General features: G+C 40.3%; 1 protein-coding gene and 1 long non-coding RNA gene across 2 annotated transcripts in view; one reads left to right on the top strand and one right to left on the bottom strand.

Annotated features, from left to right (window-relative positions):
• Positions 1-20,120, top strand: part of GCLC (glutamate-cysteine ligase catalytic subunit) — a 50,911-nt gene that overhangs the window by 26,324 nt on the left and 4,467 nt on the right. Inside the window, exons 3-12 of the mRNA XM_060615760.3 lie at positions 146-328; positions 3,820-3,933; positions 5,562-5,620; positions 5,730-5,863; positions 10,140-10,214; positions 10,922-11,038; positions 12,061-12,199; positions 12,649-12,761; positions 13,486-13,578; positions 13,877-13,981. Of these exons, the coding sequence (XP_060471743.1) occupies positions 146-328; positions 3,820-3,933; positions 5,562-5,620; positions 5,730-5,863; positions 10,140-10,214; positions 10,922-11,038; positions 12,061-12,199; positions 12,649-12,761; positions 13,486-13,578; positions 13,877-13,981 (1,132 nt within the window). The remainder of the gene's footprint in view (positions 1-145; positions 329-3,819; positions 3,934-5,561; positions 5,621-5,729; positions 5,864-10,139; positions 10,215-10,921; positions 11,039-12,060; positions 12,200-12,648; positions 12,762-13,485; positions 13,579-13,876; positions 13,982-20,120) is intronic.
• Positions 11,032-20,120, bottom strand: part of LOC132667209 (uncharacterized) — a 30,714-nt gene continuing 21,625 nt past the window's right edge. The window contains exons 2-3 of the long non-coding RNA XR_009605044.2: positions 17,914-18,043; positions 11,032-11,733 (exon numbers count right to left, since the gene is read on the bottom strand). This is a non-coding gene — a long non-coding RNA (uncharacterized LOC132667209). The remainder of the gene's footprint in view (positions 11,734-17,913; positions 18,044-20,120) is intronic.

Below are 20,120 nucleotides of genomic sequence, written 5' to 3'. Positions count from 1 at the left end.
ACCAGCCTTTGGGAACTGTGAAGGAGTTCTTAGCTTCATTTATACTGAATGGTTTCTAAGTTTTTTGAATTGACTTTTTAAAAACTTCTAAAAATTGAGTAGACAGCAGTAAAATATGATGGAATGGAATTTCCCTCCTCTGTAGCCATCCTACCCTGTGGAGACCAGAGTATGGCAGTTACATGATTGAAGGCACACCTGGACAACCGTACGGAGGAACAATGTCCGAGTTCAACACAGTTGAAGACAACATGAGAAAACGCCGGAAGGAGGCAACCTCTTTATTAGGAGAAAATCAGGCTCTTTGCACAATAACTTCATTTCCCAGGTTAGTTCCTATATTAACATGCCCCAGCAGATAGTTAGTTCAGAGCTTCAGGTTATAAAAAGCAAATCATGACCCAAGCATTTGACTGTACAGTTCTCATACTTTACAGACAGTTCATACTTTGATAGAGTCTGTAACGTGAGAGGTGCAGGCAAAAATTGCATGCCAGTTCCAGTTGGTGGGTGGTGGCCCAGAGCATTGTGGTGAGAGCATTGGTCTGGCCTCAGTGGGCATGACTGTGGGGACCACCGTGACTGATAGCCTTGTGGCAGAGTCCAGCCCTGGCCAGGCTGGTAGGAGCAGCGTGTCTGCCACGCAGTTCTGACCCCGTAAAGAGTAGCAGAGTCTCTGATGATTATCATGTGCCCTTCTCACTCGACTCTGACAGTCGCTTCCCCAAACCTGTGTACCCACTAGCGAATGGTGGTATTGGTGGTGATTGGAGGGTCACCTGTTGGAGGGCTGGCATCAGTGCTTCTGGTCCACTATTGATCCATCTTAACTATGAATGAGGGGGTCATCAGGCCATGTTTGAGTGTTGTGATGAAAAGGCAATTTACAGTTTGTCTTCAAATCTAGTTGTGGCTGAAAGCTCATAAAAGTAAATATCGAGTAAAGTGAATAATAAACGGTGAAGCTATATTCCTAGCATAGAAGGAGGTGTATAAATATCGTAAAATTAAACCCAGGAGTTCTGCATAGGAATGCAGTTCTACCAAATTGTCAATCTGGTTCATCTATGCTAGATATCTGTCAGGTTGTGGCAAAGTGTGCTTACCTCCTCAAAGTTCAAAAGAGCTTTGTTTGGGGATTGGTTTCCTTGGACTGGAACACTTAGAACTATCTTTATACCCTCCCTTTTTTTCCTGATAAAAGTATAACGAACATAGGCATTCTGAATCTTATCACTGGTCTCGGAAGGATGCTGAATAGGAATTTTCTTTGTAAAAAATCTCCATCTTAACATAGAAATAGTTGAAACTCTATTTAAACAACTTGGACGTCTTGTTTTCTGTGATTCCTTCGTGCCATTATGCAGGCCACTCCTCTTTCCCTGCCAAAAGAAAATCCCCAGCTGAAGGAGGGTGGACGGGTTTGCTTGGAAGAGAGTTGGCATGGTCCTTTGCCCTAGATTTTTGAGGAGGTGAAAAATCATGACTGTGCCCGTCACTCAGATACTTGAGTGCCTGCTCCGTGCCAGACCCATGCAGTGTGGGGATGCAGTCATAAATGCAAACAGCAGAGTCTTTACCTGTGTGGAGACTGAGTGATCAAATCCCTACAGATCCACTGAACATAAAGTCGAGGCAGTGCCGTGAGGAAAAGACACAGAACAGAGACTGGGAGGAGGTTGTTGGGTGGACTCTGCTGGGGGCGGGGGTTGCTGATGATTGGAATGAAGTCCAAAGCCCTGTTGGGAATTGGGAGTACGGAGGGGCAGGATGGCCTAGGAAGAGGGAGCAGAGTGGGTAGACGTCTCAGGATGAATGGGGAAAGCACGGAGCCTTGAGAGAACCAAAAGAAGGCTAGCCGGTGGGACCGGGGTGCTGCAGGTGAAGGGGAGCCTGGGCACGTAGTTGGCGGGGCCAGATGAGGTTAACTGAGAATTTGAGTTGTTATCCCAAAAGCAGTAGGAGTTATAAACGGAGAGTTGGGACAGAAGAATAAGTTTTCTTCCAAAAATGGATTTTTTTTAAAAAAAGCTTCATCATACATTTTTTGATAGGGCATTTTTGGATTTGTAAACGAAACAATTATTATTTAGTTGTAGAAGGATCACCTTATATCCGTAGTGAATGATAAGGAAAGTTTTCTTTTGGGGTCAAGAGAGAAAGGAGTACTTGGTTTCTTAAGTGTAAATAGTGTGATTTTTCTTTCTGTAAAGAGGCAAAATCTCATGGATCTCGAAGCCCAAACAGTGGCCAAGTGAATTTTTAAATTTAAGCCAACTTAAATGGAAAATTTAGTTCCTCAGTCACACTAGCTTCAAGTCAGGTGCTCACTAGCCACATGCGTGGGACACACGGGTATTGGACAGTGCAGACATACATTAAACATTCCTATTGTGGCATAGAGTTTTCATGGATGGAGCTGGTCTGGAAGAAAAGCAGTGCTATAGGAGTCTGAAGATCTGAGTTCTGATTGCCTTGTCCTGCCAGACACATTCTCCTTGTCCTTTCCATTCAGCCTAATTCTGGTTGGCTAAGAATCCCCAAGATTGAAGTTTGCCACTCTTACAGGAGTTTTCCTGAGTTTGCAGGCTCATAGTAGAGAATGCACATAGGTGCAAGAATTCTCAGGAACCCTCATGAAAGCTGGAAACTGTTTCCCAGATAAGATCAGCAAATTCAATTGTTGTTCACAAGGCGGATGTGGGCAGCCAATAGGTACTTTATTTTATAAAAGGTAGGGGCTGAAAATAAGGCATGGGCTAGTCTTGGCTCTAAGGCCAAAAGTTTCCTACCACTGATCTAAAGCCCTGACAAGAGCCTGCCTTGTTTTGCCTTTACGAACTGTCAGTCTTTGTCCTCTCTCAGAGCAGCACACTTAACTATGACCTTAAATTTCTTAACCTGAGGAACTGGTGGCGTCACTGCAGTTGATGTGGAATTTGAGCTTTACCTCTAGGGATAAATACAGAGCTTCATTTTTGCGTTGGAATTAAAGCTCTTCTTTGGGTCAAGTAAGATAATAAGGTTGGGTTTCAGACATCAGAGGGAGATCTCAGGGGTGGATGGGGGCACCTGTAGAGACACTACCTAATCTTTTTTTTTTTTTTTTTTTTTAATTTTTTAATGTTTATTTTTGAGAGACACAGAGTGTGAGCAGGACAGGAGCAGAGAGACAGACAAATAGAATCTGAAGCAGGCTCCAGGCTCCGAGCTGTCAGCACAGAGCCCGACGCGGGGCTCAAACCCATGAACCGTGAGATCATGACCTGAGCCACAAAGGCTCCCCTAGACACTACCTAATCTTGATGGACTTGTGAGGTGACCTGGAGAGGCAAAAAACATGAGAGCCCTACGATATTTGAACAAAGCTTATCAACAGGTTGGGGGTGGTGGTGGTGTGCAGGGGTCAAAAGACAATCCGAGACATAAGAGCTAGTAAAGTAAGACATCTCAGAAACTGTGTAGGGGGAACCCATAACCCATGACAGTTGATATGATGTAGCCTAGGGACTTCTGTGCTGTTGGTCCTTGCTATTAAGTGAAGAGATGGGTGGAGGTGAATAAGCTCTGTAGAGATCACAGGTGGATGAAAGGTCTCTAATACAGTCACTAAAGGGCTGCAATCACAAAAGATGATGCTGAAGAAGACCAAGTGCCAAGGGGGTGTTTGTAAAGCACAGTATTTACATGGTGTCCGTGTGCTGACTTTCCTTAGTGGGGAACATGGAGAGGTGTGGTTCTTAACAGGTGCGGTGATGGTGAGATACCGTTAACTTTTGAAGACAAATCCTGCCTACTTAGTTCTTTGATTTGTTGTAGATTAGGCTGTCCTGGGTTCACGCTGCCAGAGTTTAAACCCAATCCGCTCGAAGGAGGAGCTTCCAAGTCCCTCTTCTTTCCTGATGAAGCCATAAACAAGCATCCCCGCTTCAGGTGAGTATGGCTCTGCGAATGAATGCAGATGTGCCTCACTCTTACCACTGCCTTCTAGGAGTAAGGTGCTCCTTCCCAGAATCCTTGTCGCAGTTAAGAGTTCAGGCTCCTCTTGTAACTAACCAGAGAAGCCAGCGGGCATATGTGCATTTGGTTGGTTGTTTGATGCTGCTCAGAACCCGGCTGACTTGCCCATTTTCCAAGTCATCTTAAAGCGATTCGCTTCTTTAGTGTGTGACAGCATTCTCGAGCAAGAGGCAGAGGAAGTGGTGTTACTGCAGAGCCTGCTGAGAGAACATTCCATCAGAATATCTTGATCCACATTAAAGTCACTGTCTTCTTTAATGTGCAGGTTCTTTTCAATCCTAGTTCCTTAAATGCCTGTTGGGGGAAGTTTTCTCTTAGAGAGGGACAGAAAAGGTAGAAATAACTAAGTGATCTACTCTCACTCAGTATACCTTCAGAATGAGGCAAAATATGTACAACTCTGTACCTTCTGCTCTATTAACTTGTAGGTCTGTTTGTAGTTTCATTCCTGGGTTTTAAGTTGCTTCAGGGCCCACACTCGTCAGATCTTGCTTTGTACCTTGAGTTTCCTCTGACAGCCTAAACCTAGGCTCCTCACCTATAGGCAGGAACCACGGGACTTGTCAGCATTCACTCCTTTAACAGGTCTGCACATCTGCTATATGCAGAGATTTTGGGGAAAACATATTTATAGACATAATTCCCAATTTCAAGTGTTATGTTGTGCCAAGGGGAAAATAGAGATACTCGGCTGCAAGAAAAGGTAGATGCACCAGAGACCCTCCTTGGAGAAAAGAGGATGCTTCTGACTGAGGGGATCACAGCAGGCACGTGAAAGAGGCGGCCTGCATGCTGAGGCTATATCACCACTGTCTGCTAGAATCATACTGTCAGCCCCAGATATAATTTTAAATGTTCTAATAGCCACGTGAAAAAAGTAAAAAAGATGGACTTTATTTTTTCTTTAATTATCCAAAATTATTTCAACATGTAACCAATATTTTAAAGTTATTGGTAAGACCTCTTTATTTTTATAGTAAGTCTTCCAAATTCGGTGTGTATATTATCTTTACACCATATTTTACTTAGGACTAGCCACATTTCAAGTGCACAGTAGCCACAGTGGACCAGGTGGCTTCTGGATTAGACACTCTGGGTCTAGAGGAGAAGTATTAATGTTGCAGTTTGGGTAGGGCAGTACCAAGGTATTGGGGCTCCAGAGATGCCTAGGGATAGTGAGTACTAAAGTTTGGCGTCTTTGTAGTTAACACGGGGAACGGTAACATACAGTGAGACCAGACCATGGCATACCCCAGACACTTGAATTTGATCTGGTAAGTTACAGGGAACTGGGGAACCCAGGGTTGAACAGGGAAGAGAACGGCATTCTCGAGCAAGAGGCGGAAAAAGTGGTGTGACCGCAGAGCCTTCTTACAGAACATTCCCTTCGAGTATCTTGATCCACATAAATATTCAGTAGGATTGCCTCAGAGAATTAGTTTGAGGGAGGGTTTCGTTCTGTTTATTTGTATAGGATCAAATTCTTCTTGTACATGATGTTCTTAGGTAACCGATTCTTGACGTTTGGTTGTCTGTTTTAGTACCCTGACAAGAAATATCCGACACAGGAGAGGAGAAAAGGTTGTCATCAATGTACCAAGTAAGTCCAGAGTGAGGCGATAGCGTGGGAGAGAGACAGCTGTGGAATTGTTGTTTCATCCTGGAATCTCACCCATTTCCCTTTTTTTATTTTTAATTTAATAATACAGTATTTAAGGACAAGAATACACCATCTCCATTTATGGAAACATTTCCTGAGGATGAGGAGGCAGCAAGGGCTTCCAAGCCTGATCATATTTACATGGATGCCATGGGATTTGGGATGGGTAATTGCTGTCTTCAGGTATGGCTTCAAGTATACAGAGAGGCAGTGTGCCCTTGTCCCTTTCTGTTTACTAACTTTTTTTTTTTTTTTATAAATGTGCATTTAAAAATGTTAACATTTTAATCAAGTTGAACTGAAAGCCAAGTGTGCCTTTCTGAAGACTAGTGATTTTAGTAAATTCATTAGTAGCTATCTTGATGGAGAATTGACAGAATCTCCAGTTTACAGCAAATATAATTAATTGTTAATTAATTTACAGTGTGAAGTATTCCATGATGAGTCTCTAATCTTTTCTAGTGATGGATGGTCTGGCTTAGAGCTTGTAACATCATTCAGATCTGTTTGTGAAAATGAACTCTGGATGCACTCCAGAGATTTTGTGATCCAAGGGAAGGACTGTCTGGACTTGAAATTTTCATATTCGGGCAAGGCCATCTAGTGGCGTAAAAAAGAACTGTTTAGCCACCTGTGTGTGTCTTGCCCCGGGCTAAGTCACACGGGGTAGGGTAGCCTTTCTGTGTTTACTTGATTAAAACTTTCTGTGGATCTAATGAGATGGTGGATGCCCTTGGCACAGGCATTGTGCCCAAGGACCTGGGCGGGAGGGCACAGAACCTATCAGGCAGCATGTGGGCCTGCACTAGGGTCTCAGTTGTTACTCCTCAGGTATTTGGGGAGCTCCCTTCACTTCTTTTGGTCTTGGTTTTCTTATCCGTTAACAGGAAGATTTATATTAAGGCCCCTTCTGGGTCTGACTCTAAGCTAGTATTTACTTCATTGTTTTTGTCAACAGAAGTGCTGGTTTTAATCACCCTTCATTTGCTTAAAATCATGTTAGAACAGGAGTTAGGAGTTGCACAAATTGAAAATTTCAAATAAAAATAGAGGCTACTTGTTACTGTCTAAGGAGATTGTATCCAGTTCTGATTACTTGAAGATTAGAAATGGTGTCCTTAGAGGCCTGGAAGGGTGCAAAGCCCGGCCCCCTTCTGAGGTCACTGGGCCTCCACTCTGCCTGCTTAGCACCCAGAGGCCAAAAGCACAGAATTCCCATCATCTTGAACAGCTGCAGCATAGCCATGCACCTTCTTGCACATATAGCTCCGATGTGCTTATTTTTACAACTATGGATAATGAAAATTGAATGCCAGAGTCCCATTGTTCTATGCTAAATGTGTCTACATGACCATAATTTTTTTTTTCTGATTTTCCTGGCTTACATAGGTAGTATAAAGTGTGTCTTCCAAACAAATATAGGCCAGTAGGTTTCTTTACAAATGGTTACATTTCATAAAGGGAGCTTTTGACTTTGGCCTGTGTACCTGCTTTCCTGTCTTAATTACCAGTATTTTTTTTTTTTTTTTTTTTTTTTAAGAGCACCATTAAGATCTAGGGTTTAGTGCATGGCTTTAAAGTTGTGTCAGTGCAATGGGAGTACTGATTGCCTTTTCTTGGTTTAATATGAAACCAAGGAGCCTTGCCAGGCATAGCACAATTACTTCTTTCCACCAGGATGGTCTTTCCCTTGTACTACTATACAAGTAAATGTGCTCTAATGGTGGGTAGTAACATTTTTATTGCCTGCAGATGCACTTTTCCGTCCAATTTAAGCTTTGTTGTGGATTTAGGATTAAGGTTTCTTTTTTCTCGATGGCATGTCCAAAACCGTACTTTGAATACTCCACTTAAAAAGTCGTTAGCACAGGTCATGTATGGTGTATGGGAAATAAGATGAATTCCATACCTCCCCACAGAAAACCCTGTTTTGTATCTCTGAAGTGGAAAAGTAGAAACAACTTAGCAAAGTAAAGCAGAAAAAGTTTTAAAGTAATTTTTAAAGGTTAATGACGACTTAATTGTACAAAACAAAAAAATCATTTAACCACATTCAGATTCTTGACTCTTTGGGAGTCAAGATTTTTCAGGAATCATTTAATAAGTTGGTGTACATTGTGCTAGGTTTTCCCCCTCTAAGAAAATCAGGTGGCTTCAAAACTGGGTTCTAGATAAATTTTAGAGATTCAGGTTTCCAACATCTGTTTTTCATACTTTCTCTTTTTTACCCCTCTGTTTCCTAGTGACATTTCTCCTCCTCCTATATGATGCTTTAAAAGGACACCAGAAGCCAAAACTGAATATTCATACTTTAAGGCATAAGAACTCTTTGTTTTCCTTTCCCCACTAAAGCCATTAACCATAGTCCTGTTTGATTTGAAGATAGCTCTAGAGTACTGAAGCCAGTTACTAAATAGATTTAGAATAACTAAGTCACTTCACTGTTGTAACTTAACTATTGATTTCCAGGTGCTAATTTTCTTAAGGATACTTTACCCCTAGATTTCCCTATGAGTTGCCTAGTATATACCAGGCTGTCTAAGAGAAGCCAGTCAAAAAACTGGAGAGAAAACACTTAGATTGTATCTATTTAAAGATAGAAATAACAGACACACACACTACTGTACCTCAAGAGTAACAAAAAAGGAGCTAAACAAACTAAGGGATGCATATTCAGAAGAATTCAGCAGTCAAAACACTTGGGGAACATTGAGGTATTTTTAATCTCCGTCCATCTGAATGTGGCCTCTAGAGTCCCTATTTTTTAAGTATCTCAGCATTTTATGAAAATAAAACTTCTTTACTCCCCCGTAGTCTCCTCTTTAGCACCCTCTTTCCTTCAAGATACACGAATTCATTTAACAAATGCTTATTAAGCACCAGGTAAGTGTCACTTTACTTCACATTTGGAATAGAGAACAGCAAGGCCCATCCCTGCCCTCAGAGAACTCACATTTTCGTGGGGATTCCCAGCTCAGAAGTGTCTAAATACTCAGCTTACTGTCTTCTGTTTTCTCACTTGCCATTTTATACTTCCCTTGCACAAGGTGATTCCTGAGTTCCCACCACATTGCAGAAACTGCCCTTGTTTTGGTTAAGAGTGACCTAATTACCAGTCCCTCTTAATCTTTATTTTAACCTTTGATACGCTTATTCCTTGATGTCTATGATGAATTAGTTTGTAGTGACTGATTAATTGCCAGTACATTTGAATTAAAATACAGCATTGAATCATTAACAGAAATTACAGCAAGTTGTCTAAATAATTATTTTCTGTAATTAGTTACCACCCTGACGTGAATAGAATTCTGCAGGTAGGCTGTGAGTCTCGAACAGAAGTTCCTCTGAGACCTGGCTAGAACTATGGGAAATACCTGGTTGGGATTATAACAATAAACATATTCACTCAGCTGCTTCCTCAAGGATTAAGCTCATAAATCACCTCCTGTACCAACACGAAATTCAAATTTTTCATTGTTAAATAACAGAGGACATGAAAGCTGTTCCCATTTGGCAGTTTATACGGATGTGCTAACACAGTCATGATTTGTGTTCCCGGTCCCTTCCTTCCACTGCTCCTCACCCCAAGGCAGGCAGAACCTTTTTGGTTTCTTTCGGGTAATTGTTTTTAGATTTGTGCTGATCAGTCATGTGATGTTTTTTTCTCTGCCTTACTCTTAAGTGTTCTGCTTGCCCCTCTTACGTGGGCTCCCTCTCCATCTTCAGAACTTGACCTGAGCCTTCTCCCTGTTTCTCCACCCCCAGACTTTTCTTCTGGGCATCAGCCCTGGGAGACCCCACCTCTTTAAAGGGCTTCTTTATCTGCTCCTGGCCTTTTACGCCCATCGTGTCTTGGTGCCTCTGCTCACTGTCTGTCGTAGGAACACCCAAGCCAAAACTCGAGTTACACTTTTGTTATCTGTACCCCACCGGCCCCCAGGGGCTGCTTGGACTTGGGTGTGCCCCTTGCACCAGCCGTGCTTGGTTCTTCCGGGTTAGTTGCAGTATTTTAACTAACTCTCTCTTCCTCTAGTTATGTCCTGTTCCAAGCTGTACTTTATACTGCTGCCAGGGAACTTTGAAACCCACCCTTTTGTACCCAAATTTATATAACCCTTCAGCTATAACTGAAGTGAATGGGAAGCTATAGAGGGAAATGAGCCAGCACAAGAGGAAATGCCTTGCTGAACTCATTATTTCTCGAGTGTCTTACTTTTTTTCCCTGACATTTTAATCTTACTTAACTTAGGAAATGGTTGTTTATATTAGTTGTGAACATGATGAAATACCATATTTTGGCAAAATTCAACCATGACAACTTTTTAAAAACATTCTGTATTAAATGTTATTAGCAATGGAGTAACTGTGGTCCCTTCTCCAGCCATCTTCCTTGTCAGAGTAATCTTTGGGAAGGATGTTCATGATTTGTTGTTGTTAATAACTTGCAATTCTTAAACAGGTAACGTTCCAAGCCTGCAGCATATCTGAGGCTAGATACCTTTATGATCAGCTGGCCACCATCTGTCCAATTGTCGTAAGTAGAAATGACATTTTACTTTAAACGCTTCTTTGTCTAGAGGGTGCTTGTGCAGAATTTGCTGACCATGTGCTATTGAAGTTCACGTAAGACTTCATTCAGAAATGAACTGACATAAATAATATACATTCAGAGCTAATGGACTAAGACTCTAAGCTGTAAGAGTTTACTGTTGCTAGTAAGACATTTGAGGGTTAAAGTGTTAAGTTTGATTGCAGCCGTTTCCCCCTCCCATCCTTCACATTCTCATGTGAGAGAGGGGATGATTTAAAATGCATCAAATCCGGAGCGCCTGGGTGGCTCAGTCGGTTAGGGTTCCGACTTCGGCTCAGGTCATGGTCTCACGGTCAGTGAGTTTGAGCCCCGCATCAGGCTCTGTGCTGACAGTTCAGAGCCTGGAGCCTGCTTCGGATTCTGTGTCTCCCTCTCTCTCTCTGCCCCTCCTCTGCTCATGCTCTGTCTCTCTCTGTCTCAAAAATAAATAAAAACATTTTAAAAAAATTAAAATAAAATGCATCAAATCCAAGAACTTGAGTCTCTTTTGGTGTCTTTGACTGTGAGAAGGCAGGTACAGACAGATGGAGTATAACTCCATAGGGGGTGCATAAACTGATTGTTCTAGACCAGAGATAACTGCATGGTGCTTTTCTCAGCTTGTATGTGACACTTTGAACCTGCAGGTGCTGACTCTTGTTTGTTTTTAGATGGCTTTGAGTGCTGCGTCTCCTTTTTACCGAGGCTATGTGTCAGACATTGATTGTCGCTGGGGAGTGATTTCTGCATCTGTAGATGATAGAACTCGGGAGGAGAGAGGACTGGAGGTGGGAGTGATTTTCCTTAATAGCCTTTTAAATCAAGCAGGTAAAATGGGGTTATTGTAACTACTTGCCATTTTGAAAGTCTCCCTTAAATTTTTGTCTTGAGTGGGTTAGTCACATATGGGAAGAAATTGACAGGTTATCAACCTGTCTTTGATGTCCTAGTGTTTGTGTTGGGTGAATACGTGGGAAACACGATTTGGTTTGGGTGAGGAGGTTTCATCACTTGTTGAAATCTGTATTTGTTTCATCCTCTTCTAAAACTAGTAGTGCTATTTTTCTATATTTTGGAAGTCCGTGCTGATGGGCTGCTACTACCAGAAGGCTTTTTGGTGCTACATGAATGTTTTGTATATGAAGATTTCTGCCGTGGAATCTGTTGTCAAAGATTATTTTGCCACATTGAAAGGGGTTAGGTTTGCCTAATAAGCGTAGGTTAGTGCCTCTTGTTTTATATGACTGTGCACCTCTCCCAAGCTGGAGTGTGCATCAGAACCACCTATGGACATGATTAAAACTAGTCCCCCAGGCCCATTTTCGATCTAATACACCAGTATCTCCAGAACTGGGACCGGGGCATGATTTGTAAAGCCGTCTCGAGCACCCTGGATGTTCTCCACCAGGACTGCAATACCACTGCTCTCGTCTTGCTGTGAGCGTTCGTACATTGTTCAGCAGGTTGCCGAAGGAGAGAGAAACTGTAAAGGAGAAATGATCTTAATAGCTTCGTTTTACATTAATGGGTTTGCTTCTAAACTTTGCATTTATTTTCTTAGGAAGAATTAAAAGAAAAAAAAGTATATTTAAATCCTATCAGAACAGCTACTTAAATTACTTCCAAAGTTGTTAAAAACGTAATTTTCCGTAATAACTTCTCAGGATTAACTTATTTGAGGATCTTAAGGTTGGACATTTGTATGTAACTGTTATATATAAAAAATCATTTTAGTAGAACTATTTGGGGCATTAGTTTATTTCCAGAGGTTATTTTCTATGGCATTCATTTATATTTTTTTCAATTTTAGCCACTGAAGAACAATAGCTATAGGATCAGTAAATCCCGATATGATTCAATAGACAGTTACTTATCTGAGTGTGGGGAGAAATACAATGACATTGACTTGACAATTGATAAAGAAATCTACGAACAGCTGCTGCAGGAAGGTGAGTAGCCACTCGTGTTCTCCAGATTTGATTGTACACCTTTAGTTCTTCAAAATTCTTTACAACTCTTTGCCGACCCCTGGTCTGGTTTCTGTTCCTGGTGTGAAGTCTAGAACTTGTCTTATTTGGCTGCCTGTTCCTAAAGTTTCAAGTTTCTAATTCTGAGATCTTCTTAGCTTTTAGCAAATTAACTTACTTTGGAGGTCTGTATCTAGGTCCACACCAGTGCCCCAACCAGGTATTGTGTAAGTAGCAAATAAAACTCTGGCATGTGCTCAGGGTCTGTAGAATAAAACCGTGGGTGACATACAGAGACCGAACTAACCAGCCATTTCCTAAGCTTCTCAATGCCCTCTCTTCACACCTGCTGAGCTGTCCTGTCTCCTGACTAGACTTAGACACGGTGGAGCCTACAGCTTTGATGGGAGTCCTGTGTAATCTCTTGACAGGCATTGATCATCTCCTGGCCCAGCATGTCGCTCATCTCTTCATCAGAGACCCACTGACTCTATTCGAAGAGAAAATACACTTGGATGATGCCAATGAATCGGACCATTTTGAGGTATCTCCTCTAATTTTGTTTTTTAATGTTTGTTTTTGGGAGAGAGACAGAGTGTGAGCAGGTGAGGGGCAGAGAGAGAGACACACACACATGCACACGCACAGAATCTGAAGCAGGCTCTAGGATCTGAGCTGTCAGCACAGAGCCTGACATGGGGCTCGAACTATTGAACCACGAGATCATGACCTGAGCCGAAGTCAGATGCTTAACTGAACGAGCCATCCAGGCACCCCATCTCCTCTGTTTTAAATGCATTTCACTTCACTAACCAAGATGGAGGACATTTTCTGTACCTGTGTACAGCTAGTAATAGGAGAAATGTCCTATGCCTTTCATTATCTAGTGCAGTAAAGAATTAAGAAATTTTAAATTGGTTTAAAGTACCCTATTTTAGGATTCTGACTGGTTATATCTCTGGTTCTGCATTTTTTTCAATATTTTCTCTTGCTTGCATAAACGTGAAAAATTCAAACATGACACATGAAAAGATGGCTTCAGTTATTTCTGTGCTGCCAGCATATCACCCAACTTTTGTTAAATGTTTGTTTACCTAACAGGTCACACACCAAGAAAATCTCAAATGGTATCTTTTTGTATTTGTAAATTAAAGAGTACTTGCTATTAACAGTGAATAATCATCCCTTAATAAAGACCAAACCATCTTAATATTTTACTGGACATATGGAAAATTGGTTTTATTTTCCGTTTGTTTGATTTTATATAGAACATTCAGTCCACAAATTGGCAGACAATGAGATTTAAGCCCCCTCCTCCAAACTCTGACATTGGATGGAGAGTAGAATTCCGACCCATGGAGGTAAGATACACATGGGCAGGAAGTGACTTAAATATACCCGTCCTCTGCCCATCACCCTTCTGATGCTCTTCTCAAAGGTTCTTGGAAGGACATTCAAATCAAGTTTGTGCTTGATAAAAGCAGGTCTAAAAGCTAAGGTGGATTGATTTCTGAGAAGAGATTGTGGGCAGAGGGCTTCAAGCCCTGGGTGGGGGAAGTCGGAGCTGGCTTGGGAATGACATGATCTGAGGAGGGGCCTGTAGGGAAGAGCATGTTTGTGTGGTTGGTCCATAACTTTTCTGGGTTCCTGCTTGTCTAGGTTCAGTTAACAGACTTTGAGAACTCTGCATATGTGGTATTTGTGGTGCTGCTTACAAGAGTGATCCTTTCATACAAACTGGATTTTCTCATTCCACTATCAAAGGTAAGAATGTGTTTGAGGGTAGTGATCAGTCTAGGTATCTATGGATTATTATCTATGGCTCGTTTACATATAATATTTTAAATCTGACCTTATTTCGAATTTTCACCATTTAGAATAAGATGCTTCTCCCTCCACCCTATTCTCTTTTCCTTTTAAACCTAAGCTTAGGCTGTAGATTTTGGTACTGCACTGGTGGAGATTCCTTGAAAACGAAGTGCTAACACTAGCTCCTTTGCCAATTTGAAAGAGATTTGGGGTTGCTTTTGAATAACCACTTTTATAGAGGCTTTCAATTCAGGGTGATGGTTAGAATCCACATATTGATTTCATTTTCCCCCAAATGCCACTTTGGTGACCATATTAAAACTGAGAGGGGAATGTATAACTGCAGGGAAGGGTCACGTCGGTGGAATCACTCTGGAGGTGTTTCTGGACAATGTAGATGGGACTATCAGAAAAACAACTAATAGTTAATCAGCTTCAGCCCAACAAAACCAAAAAAGGAGCTCTCTGGAAGCAGTTTCCCAGCAAAGCCTTGGAACAATTTCAGGCCATGAGGCAGCAGCTAACTAACTAGAGACCTTTGGTTCTGGGGCCACTTGGTCTCTGGCCACAGAAAGTGTCTGGGAAAGGTGGTTGGGCCCAATGAGGGGTCTGCTGAGGTTTTATTTCCAGAGAAAGGAGAAGGATAGCAGCCCTGTCAGAGCAAGCATGGAAGGAAGAAATAAATGCCTAACTCAGCATCTGCTCCCACCTCACTGCCTACTCCCTCCATCAGGTGGGACTTGTCCCGCCCACACACCCTGAGGGAAGTTTGGCCATCAGCCTATCTCTGCCTGCTCTTAATGCCCAGGCCAAAAGTAAGCCACAGAATTGTGTGAGTCCATTTGCCCATATGGGTGTCCCTGCCAAGAGGGATCAGCCCATATAAGGAAAATTCCCTGTAAGCTACCCGCCTAAGCCTTTGTTAACAAGTATGAATAGATGTCTGAAAGTCCATAGAAAATGGGTAACTTTTAATAGCCTTAAAGGGCCCAGCTGGGTTTACAGAATGCCTTCTCCTCAGTGAACTAGTTAATTAAAGAAAAACGGAAGAATTCTTAAATGCTAATTAGTGCCCTTGAAAAAATTCTAGAGAAGAGTCATATGTGTAAAATAAACAAGAGTATGGACCAGAGAGCATTTGGAGAAGAGTTCTTAAAAAAAGCTACACTTTTAAAACTTCATATATTCACCAGTAGAGCCCATGTTACTGAAGATCCAAGTTAATGATTTGGGAAACCAAATTGAGATTTATCTCAGAATGACAGAGAAACGGAAATTATGGAAAAACTGAAACATGGAGAATTGATCTGGAAAGTTGAATGTTTGTAATACTTTAGGAGAGATGATCTGTATAAAAAATGGGATCCAGTAATCAGAGAAATAGAAATTTCTCTGACTGAAAGAGTCCATTAAGGGTGAAACAACTATTTAAAGAACCCAAATCTAGGAATTTCTGAATCCTAAAGAAGGACATCAACCATTTGAACAGGAGAGAGAATTCAGATTGGATAGCTACCAAGAGGAAAAGAAACTAGTTGATCTCCTTCCTCATCTACAACATCAAATGCTAAGAGATGGAGAAAAGTTCACAGAATCCATAGAGGTAAAGAAAACAGTTCTCTTCCCAAACTTCAAAATCCAGGCTATTCCTCAATAGATTATTAGAGCTAAAAGCATGCCAGAACTCTTACCAACTGAGGGGAAAGTGGAAGGAGATTTATAGTAGGTATCCTTTAATGCTTGATATTTAGAGAATTTCATAACAAAGCAAGAAAAACTAATAGTATAGAAGATTTTTTACTTCTAACCTGTTAGTTTAAAAGGATGGGAGAACGAAGAACTTCCCAGTGCTAATGAACAAAAATTTGGGGTGGGACTAACCACCTTGAGAGTGGTAAGACAGTATAGCCCAGAGAACATAAAATGATGAAAGTAAGATAAAAACAAATTTGAATAGACTATTCTACTAAAAAGCTAAAACAGATGATAGAAGGTAACAGCATAATGGTGTAGGGTGTTTGCCTACCTAAAACAAGGACAAGTGTGGAAAACAAAGGGCTAGGTAGTGACCTTTAAAGAGATAGCAGAAATAAGAAACTAATAACAAAATTTGAGAAGTATTAAATGAAATAGAGAAAGCAGTTTTCTGTATTCTTCCAAGATAATGTTAGATTTTTGTTGTTGTTGTTGTTGTTGTTATTCCTTTAACTATAGCAGACATTTCTTAAGGAGCATAAAAGAATTTAAAGGCACTGTAGTGTGGTGTCTCTGATATGGCTGCATTATGAGCATTAAATTCATAAATCACTTGTATTCCTTACTGGCTTTTTAAGCTGAGCAAAGGTGCTACCATCACCGTGCCTCCATTTGCATGTGTAGAAGTGGGCTACATGTGTTGTAAGAACATGTGGGATTCATGGAGGTAAATCACTTAGAGTGCCTTGTCTGTTACTCAATAACTGACAGGCCATATGATCAGAGAATGAGAATAAAAGACTAAAGTAAACCTAAGCAGTCAAACTGAGAATCTGAGGTGCAGTAGTACAGTATACTTGTAAGAGAAATTCAGAAAAGCAAAAATTAAAATAGTCCTTTGTGAACTTTGATCAAGGCTAAGAAAAAATTTTAGAAAAGAAAACCCATTCGTAGCCATGATGGAATTTTAGACTGTTATTTGGATATGTTTCTAGAAGTGTCTAGATTATTCAGAAGGTCATGTGTCTTAAACATGACAATGGAAATTGAGTGTGGGAGACAGGCTCAGTAATCAAAGACTTGGCACTATCCATCCTAGTTCAACAAGACCCTTTAACTTGTACATGTTAAGATTCTCCTAAAATTTCATTATGGGAAATAAAGTACTACTTTAAAAGCTCTACTTTAAGGGTCTTAAAAAGTCATTGGAAAAATAAAGAATTGACAATAAAGATGTTTTTGTACGTGGAGACAAATGAAAATGAAATTACACAATGGTCCAAATTTGGGGGACAGAGTGAAAAAGCAGTTCTAAGAAGGAAATTCACAGCAATGCAGGCAGACCTACCTCAAGAAACAAAAATTTCAAAGAGCCTTACATCTAAGTGGCCTAGAAAAAAGGAGAACAAAGCCCAAAGTTAGAAGGAGGAAGGAGCAGAGCAGAAATAAATGGACACTAAAAAAATAGAAAAGATCAATGAAACAAGAACTGGTTCTTCGAAAAAAAAATGAAATTTAAACACCTTTAGATTCCTCAAGAAAAAGGACACAAGTAAGTAAAATAGAAAATGAGAAGTAACAGCTGACATCACAGAAAGGACTATGAGAGACTACTACAGAAAATTACATGCCAACAAATTGGACAACCAAGAAGAAATGGGATACATTCCTAGAAACAGAATCTTCCAAAACTCTATCAGGAAGAGCTAGAAAATGTGAACAGACCAAATACTACTAATGACGTTGAATTGGTAATACAAAAACTCAGAAGTCCAGGACCAGATGGATTTACAGGTGAATTCTACCAAACATTTAAGGAAGAGTTCATACTTGTTCTCCTCAAACTGTTCCAAAAAATAGAAGAGGAAGGAGAGCTTCCAAATACATTATACTATCAAAACCAGGTGAAGATACTGTAGGCTCATACCTTTTGATGAACAAAATCCGAAAGTTCTCAACAAAATATTAGCAAATTATATTCAACAATGTATTGAAAGGATCATTCACCACAGTCAAGTGAGATTTATTCTGGGGATGCAGGCTGGTTCAGTAGTTGCAAATTAATGTGATAGGCCACATTAACAGAGAACAATAAAAATCATTATTTTAGTAGATGCAGGAAAAAAACATTGGACAAAATTCAACATCCATTCATGAACACTCCCAGTAAAGTGGGTTGAGGGCGAACATACCTCAACATAGTAAAGGCCATGTATGGAAAATCTACAGCTAATATCTTGGTTGGTGATGAAAAATTGAGAGCTTTTCTTCTAAGATCAGGAACAAGACCTAGTTAACATAGTCCTGGAAGTCCTCCTAGTCCTAATAGTTGACAAGAAAAAGAAATCAAAGGCATTTGAATTGGTAATGAATAAGTAAAACTCATTATTTGCAGATGACATGATACTATGTAGAAAACTCTAAAGAGCCCACCAGAAAAACCTATATGAAATAATAAATGATTTCAGTAAAGCTGCAGGATACAAAGTCTGTTGCATTTCTATACACTAATAACCAAGTAGCAGAAAGAAAACAATTTTATATTCAGTTAAACCAAAAAAAAAAAAAAAAAATACCTAGAAATAAACTTAGCCAAGGAGGTGAAAAACCTACACTCTTGATGGAAGAAATTGAAGATGACACTAAGAAATGGAAAGACATACCAGGCTTATGGACTGGAAGAATATTGTTAAAATATCTCTACTACCCATAGCAACCTGCAGATTCAATAAACCCCTATCAAAATACCAACAGTATTTTTCATAGAACTAGAATAACCCTAGAATTGTATGGAACCAAACCAAACCAAAAAAAAAAAAAAACAAAAACAAAACAAGTTCCCCCAAATAGCCAAAGCAGTCTTGAGAAAGCAAAGCTGGAGGTAACACAATCCCAGATTCCAAGATGACATACTACAAAGCTAGTGTAATTGAAACAGTAAGGTATACTGGCCCAAAAATAGACATATAGGTGAATGGAACAGAATAGAGAGGTCCAAAATAAACCCATTCTTATGCAATCTATGACAAAAAAGGAGACAAGAATATACAGGAAAAGGCAGTCTTCTCAACAAACGGTGTTGGGAAAACTGGACTTTCTTACCCCATACACAAAAATCAGCTCAACAAGGATTAAAGACCTAAATGTGAGACCTGAAACCATAAAACTCAGAAGAAAGCATAAGTATCAATCTTTGACATGTACTGTTAGCAATATTTGTCTAGATTTGTCTCCTCTGGCAAAGAAAAGCCAAAGACAATTATTGGGACTACCTCAAAATAAAAAGCTTTTGCATAGAAAAAAAAAAAATCATCAGCAAAACAAAAAGGCAACCTACTGAATAGGGGAATATATCTGCAAATGATATATGTGATAAGGGTTTAATATCCAAAATATATTTAAAAATCTCACCAAAAGAGGGGTGCCTGGGTGGCTCAGTTGGTTAAGTGTCTGACTCTTGATTTTTTGCTTAGGTTGTGATCTCACAGTTCATGGGATCGAGCCCCACATCAGGCTCTGTGCTGACAGTGCAGAGCCTGCTTGGGATTCTCTCTCTCTCCCTCTCACCCTGCCTCTCCTGCTTGCGTGCGCTCTTCCTTGCTCTCTTTCAAGATAAATAAACTTAAAAAGAAAAAAAAAAAAAAACTTCACCAAAAAGAAAAAAAAAAAACACCCACTTCAAATCTATCTGATTAAAAAATGGACAGAGGACCTGAATAGACATCTTTCCAAAGAAGACATACAGATGGCCAACAGACATGAAAAATTCTTCAGCATCACTAATTATCAGGGAAATACAGCTCAAAACCACAATGAGATACCACTTTACACCTGTCAAATGGCTAGAATTAAAAAGACAAGAAATAACAATGTTGGCAAGGATGTGGAGAAAAAGGAACCCTTGTGCACTCTTGGTGGGAATGCAAATTGGTGCAGCCACTATGGAAAACAGTATGGAGGTTCCTCAAAAAATTAAAAATAGAATTACCATATGATTCAGTTAATTCAACTGTTGGGTATTTACCCAAAGAACATGAAAATATTAATTCAAAAAGATACGTACCCCTACTATGTTTATTGCAGTATTATTTACAGTAGCCAAGATACAGATGCAATTCAAGTGCCCGTCAATAGATGGATTAAAGATGTGGTATATACATATACAATGGAATATTGCTCAGCCATAAAAAAGAATGAGGTCTTGCCATTTGCAACAATGTGGATGGACCTAGAGAGTATTATCCCTAAATCAGAGAAAGACAAATACCTTATGATTTCACTTCTGTGTGGAATCTAAAAAAGAAAAATGAACAAAAAACAGACCCATAAATACAGAGAACAAACTGATGGTTGCCAAAGGGGAGGGAGTGGGGAAGTGAGTAAATGGGGAAGGACAGGG

This window comes from Panthera onca, chromosome B2, assembly GCF_046562875.1.
Source record: "Panthera onca isolate mPanOnc1 chromosome B2, mPanOnc1 haplotype 2, whole genome shotgun sequence".
In the NCBI taxonomy this organism is placed as follows: Eukaryota; Metazoa; Chordata; class Mammalia; order Carnivora; family Felidae; genus Panthera; species Panthera onca.
Note: the sequence above shows the minus strand (reverse complement) of the source record. Positions and strands in the feature narration are given on the sequence as shown.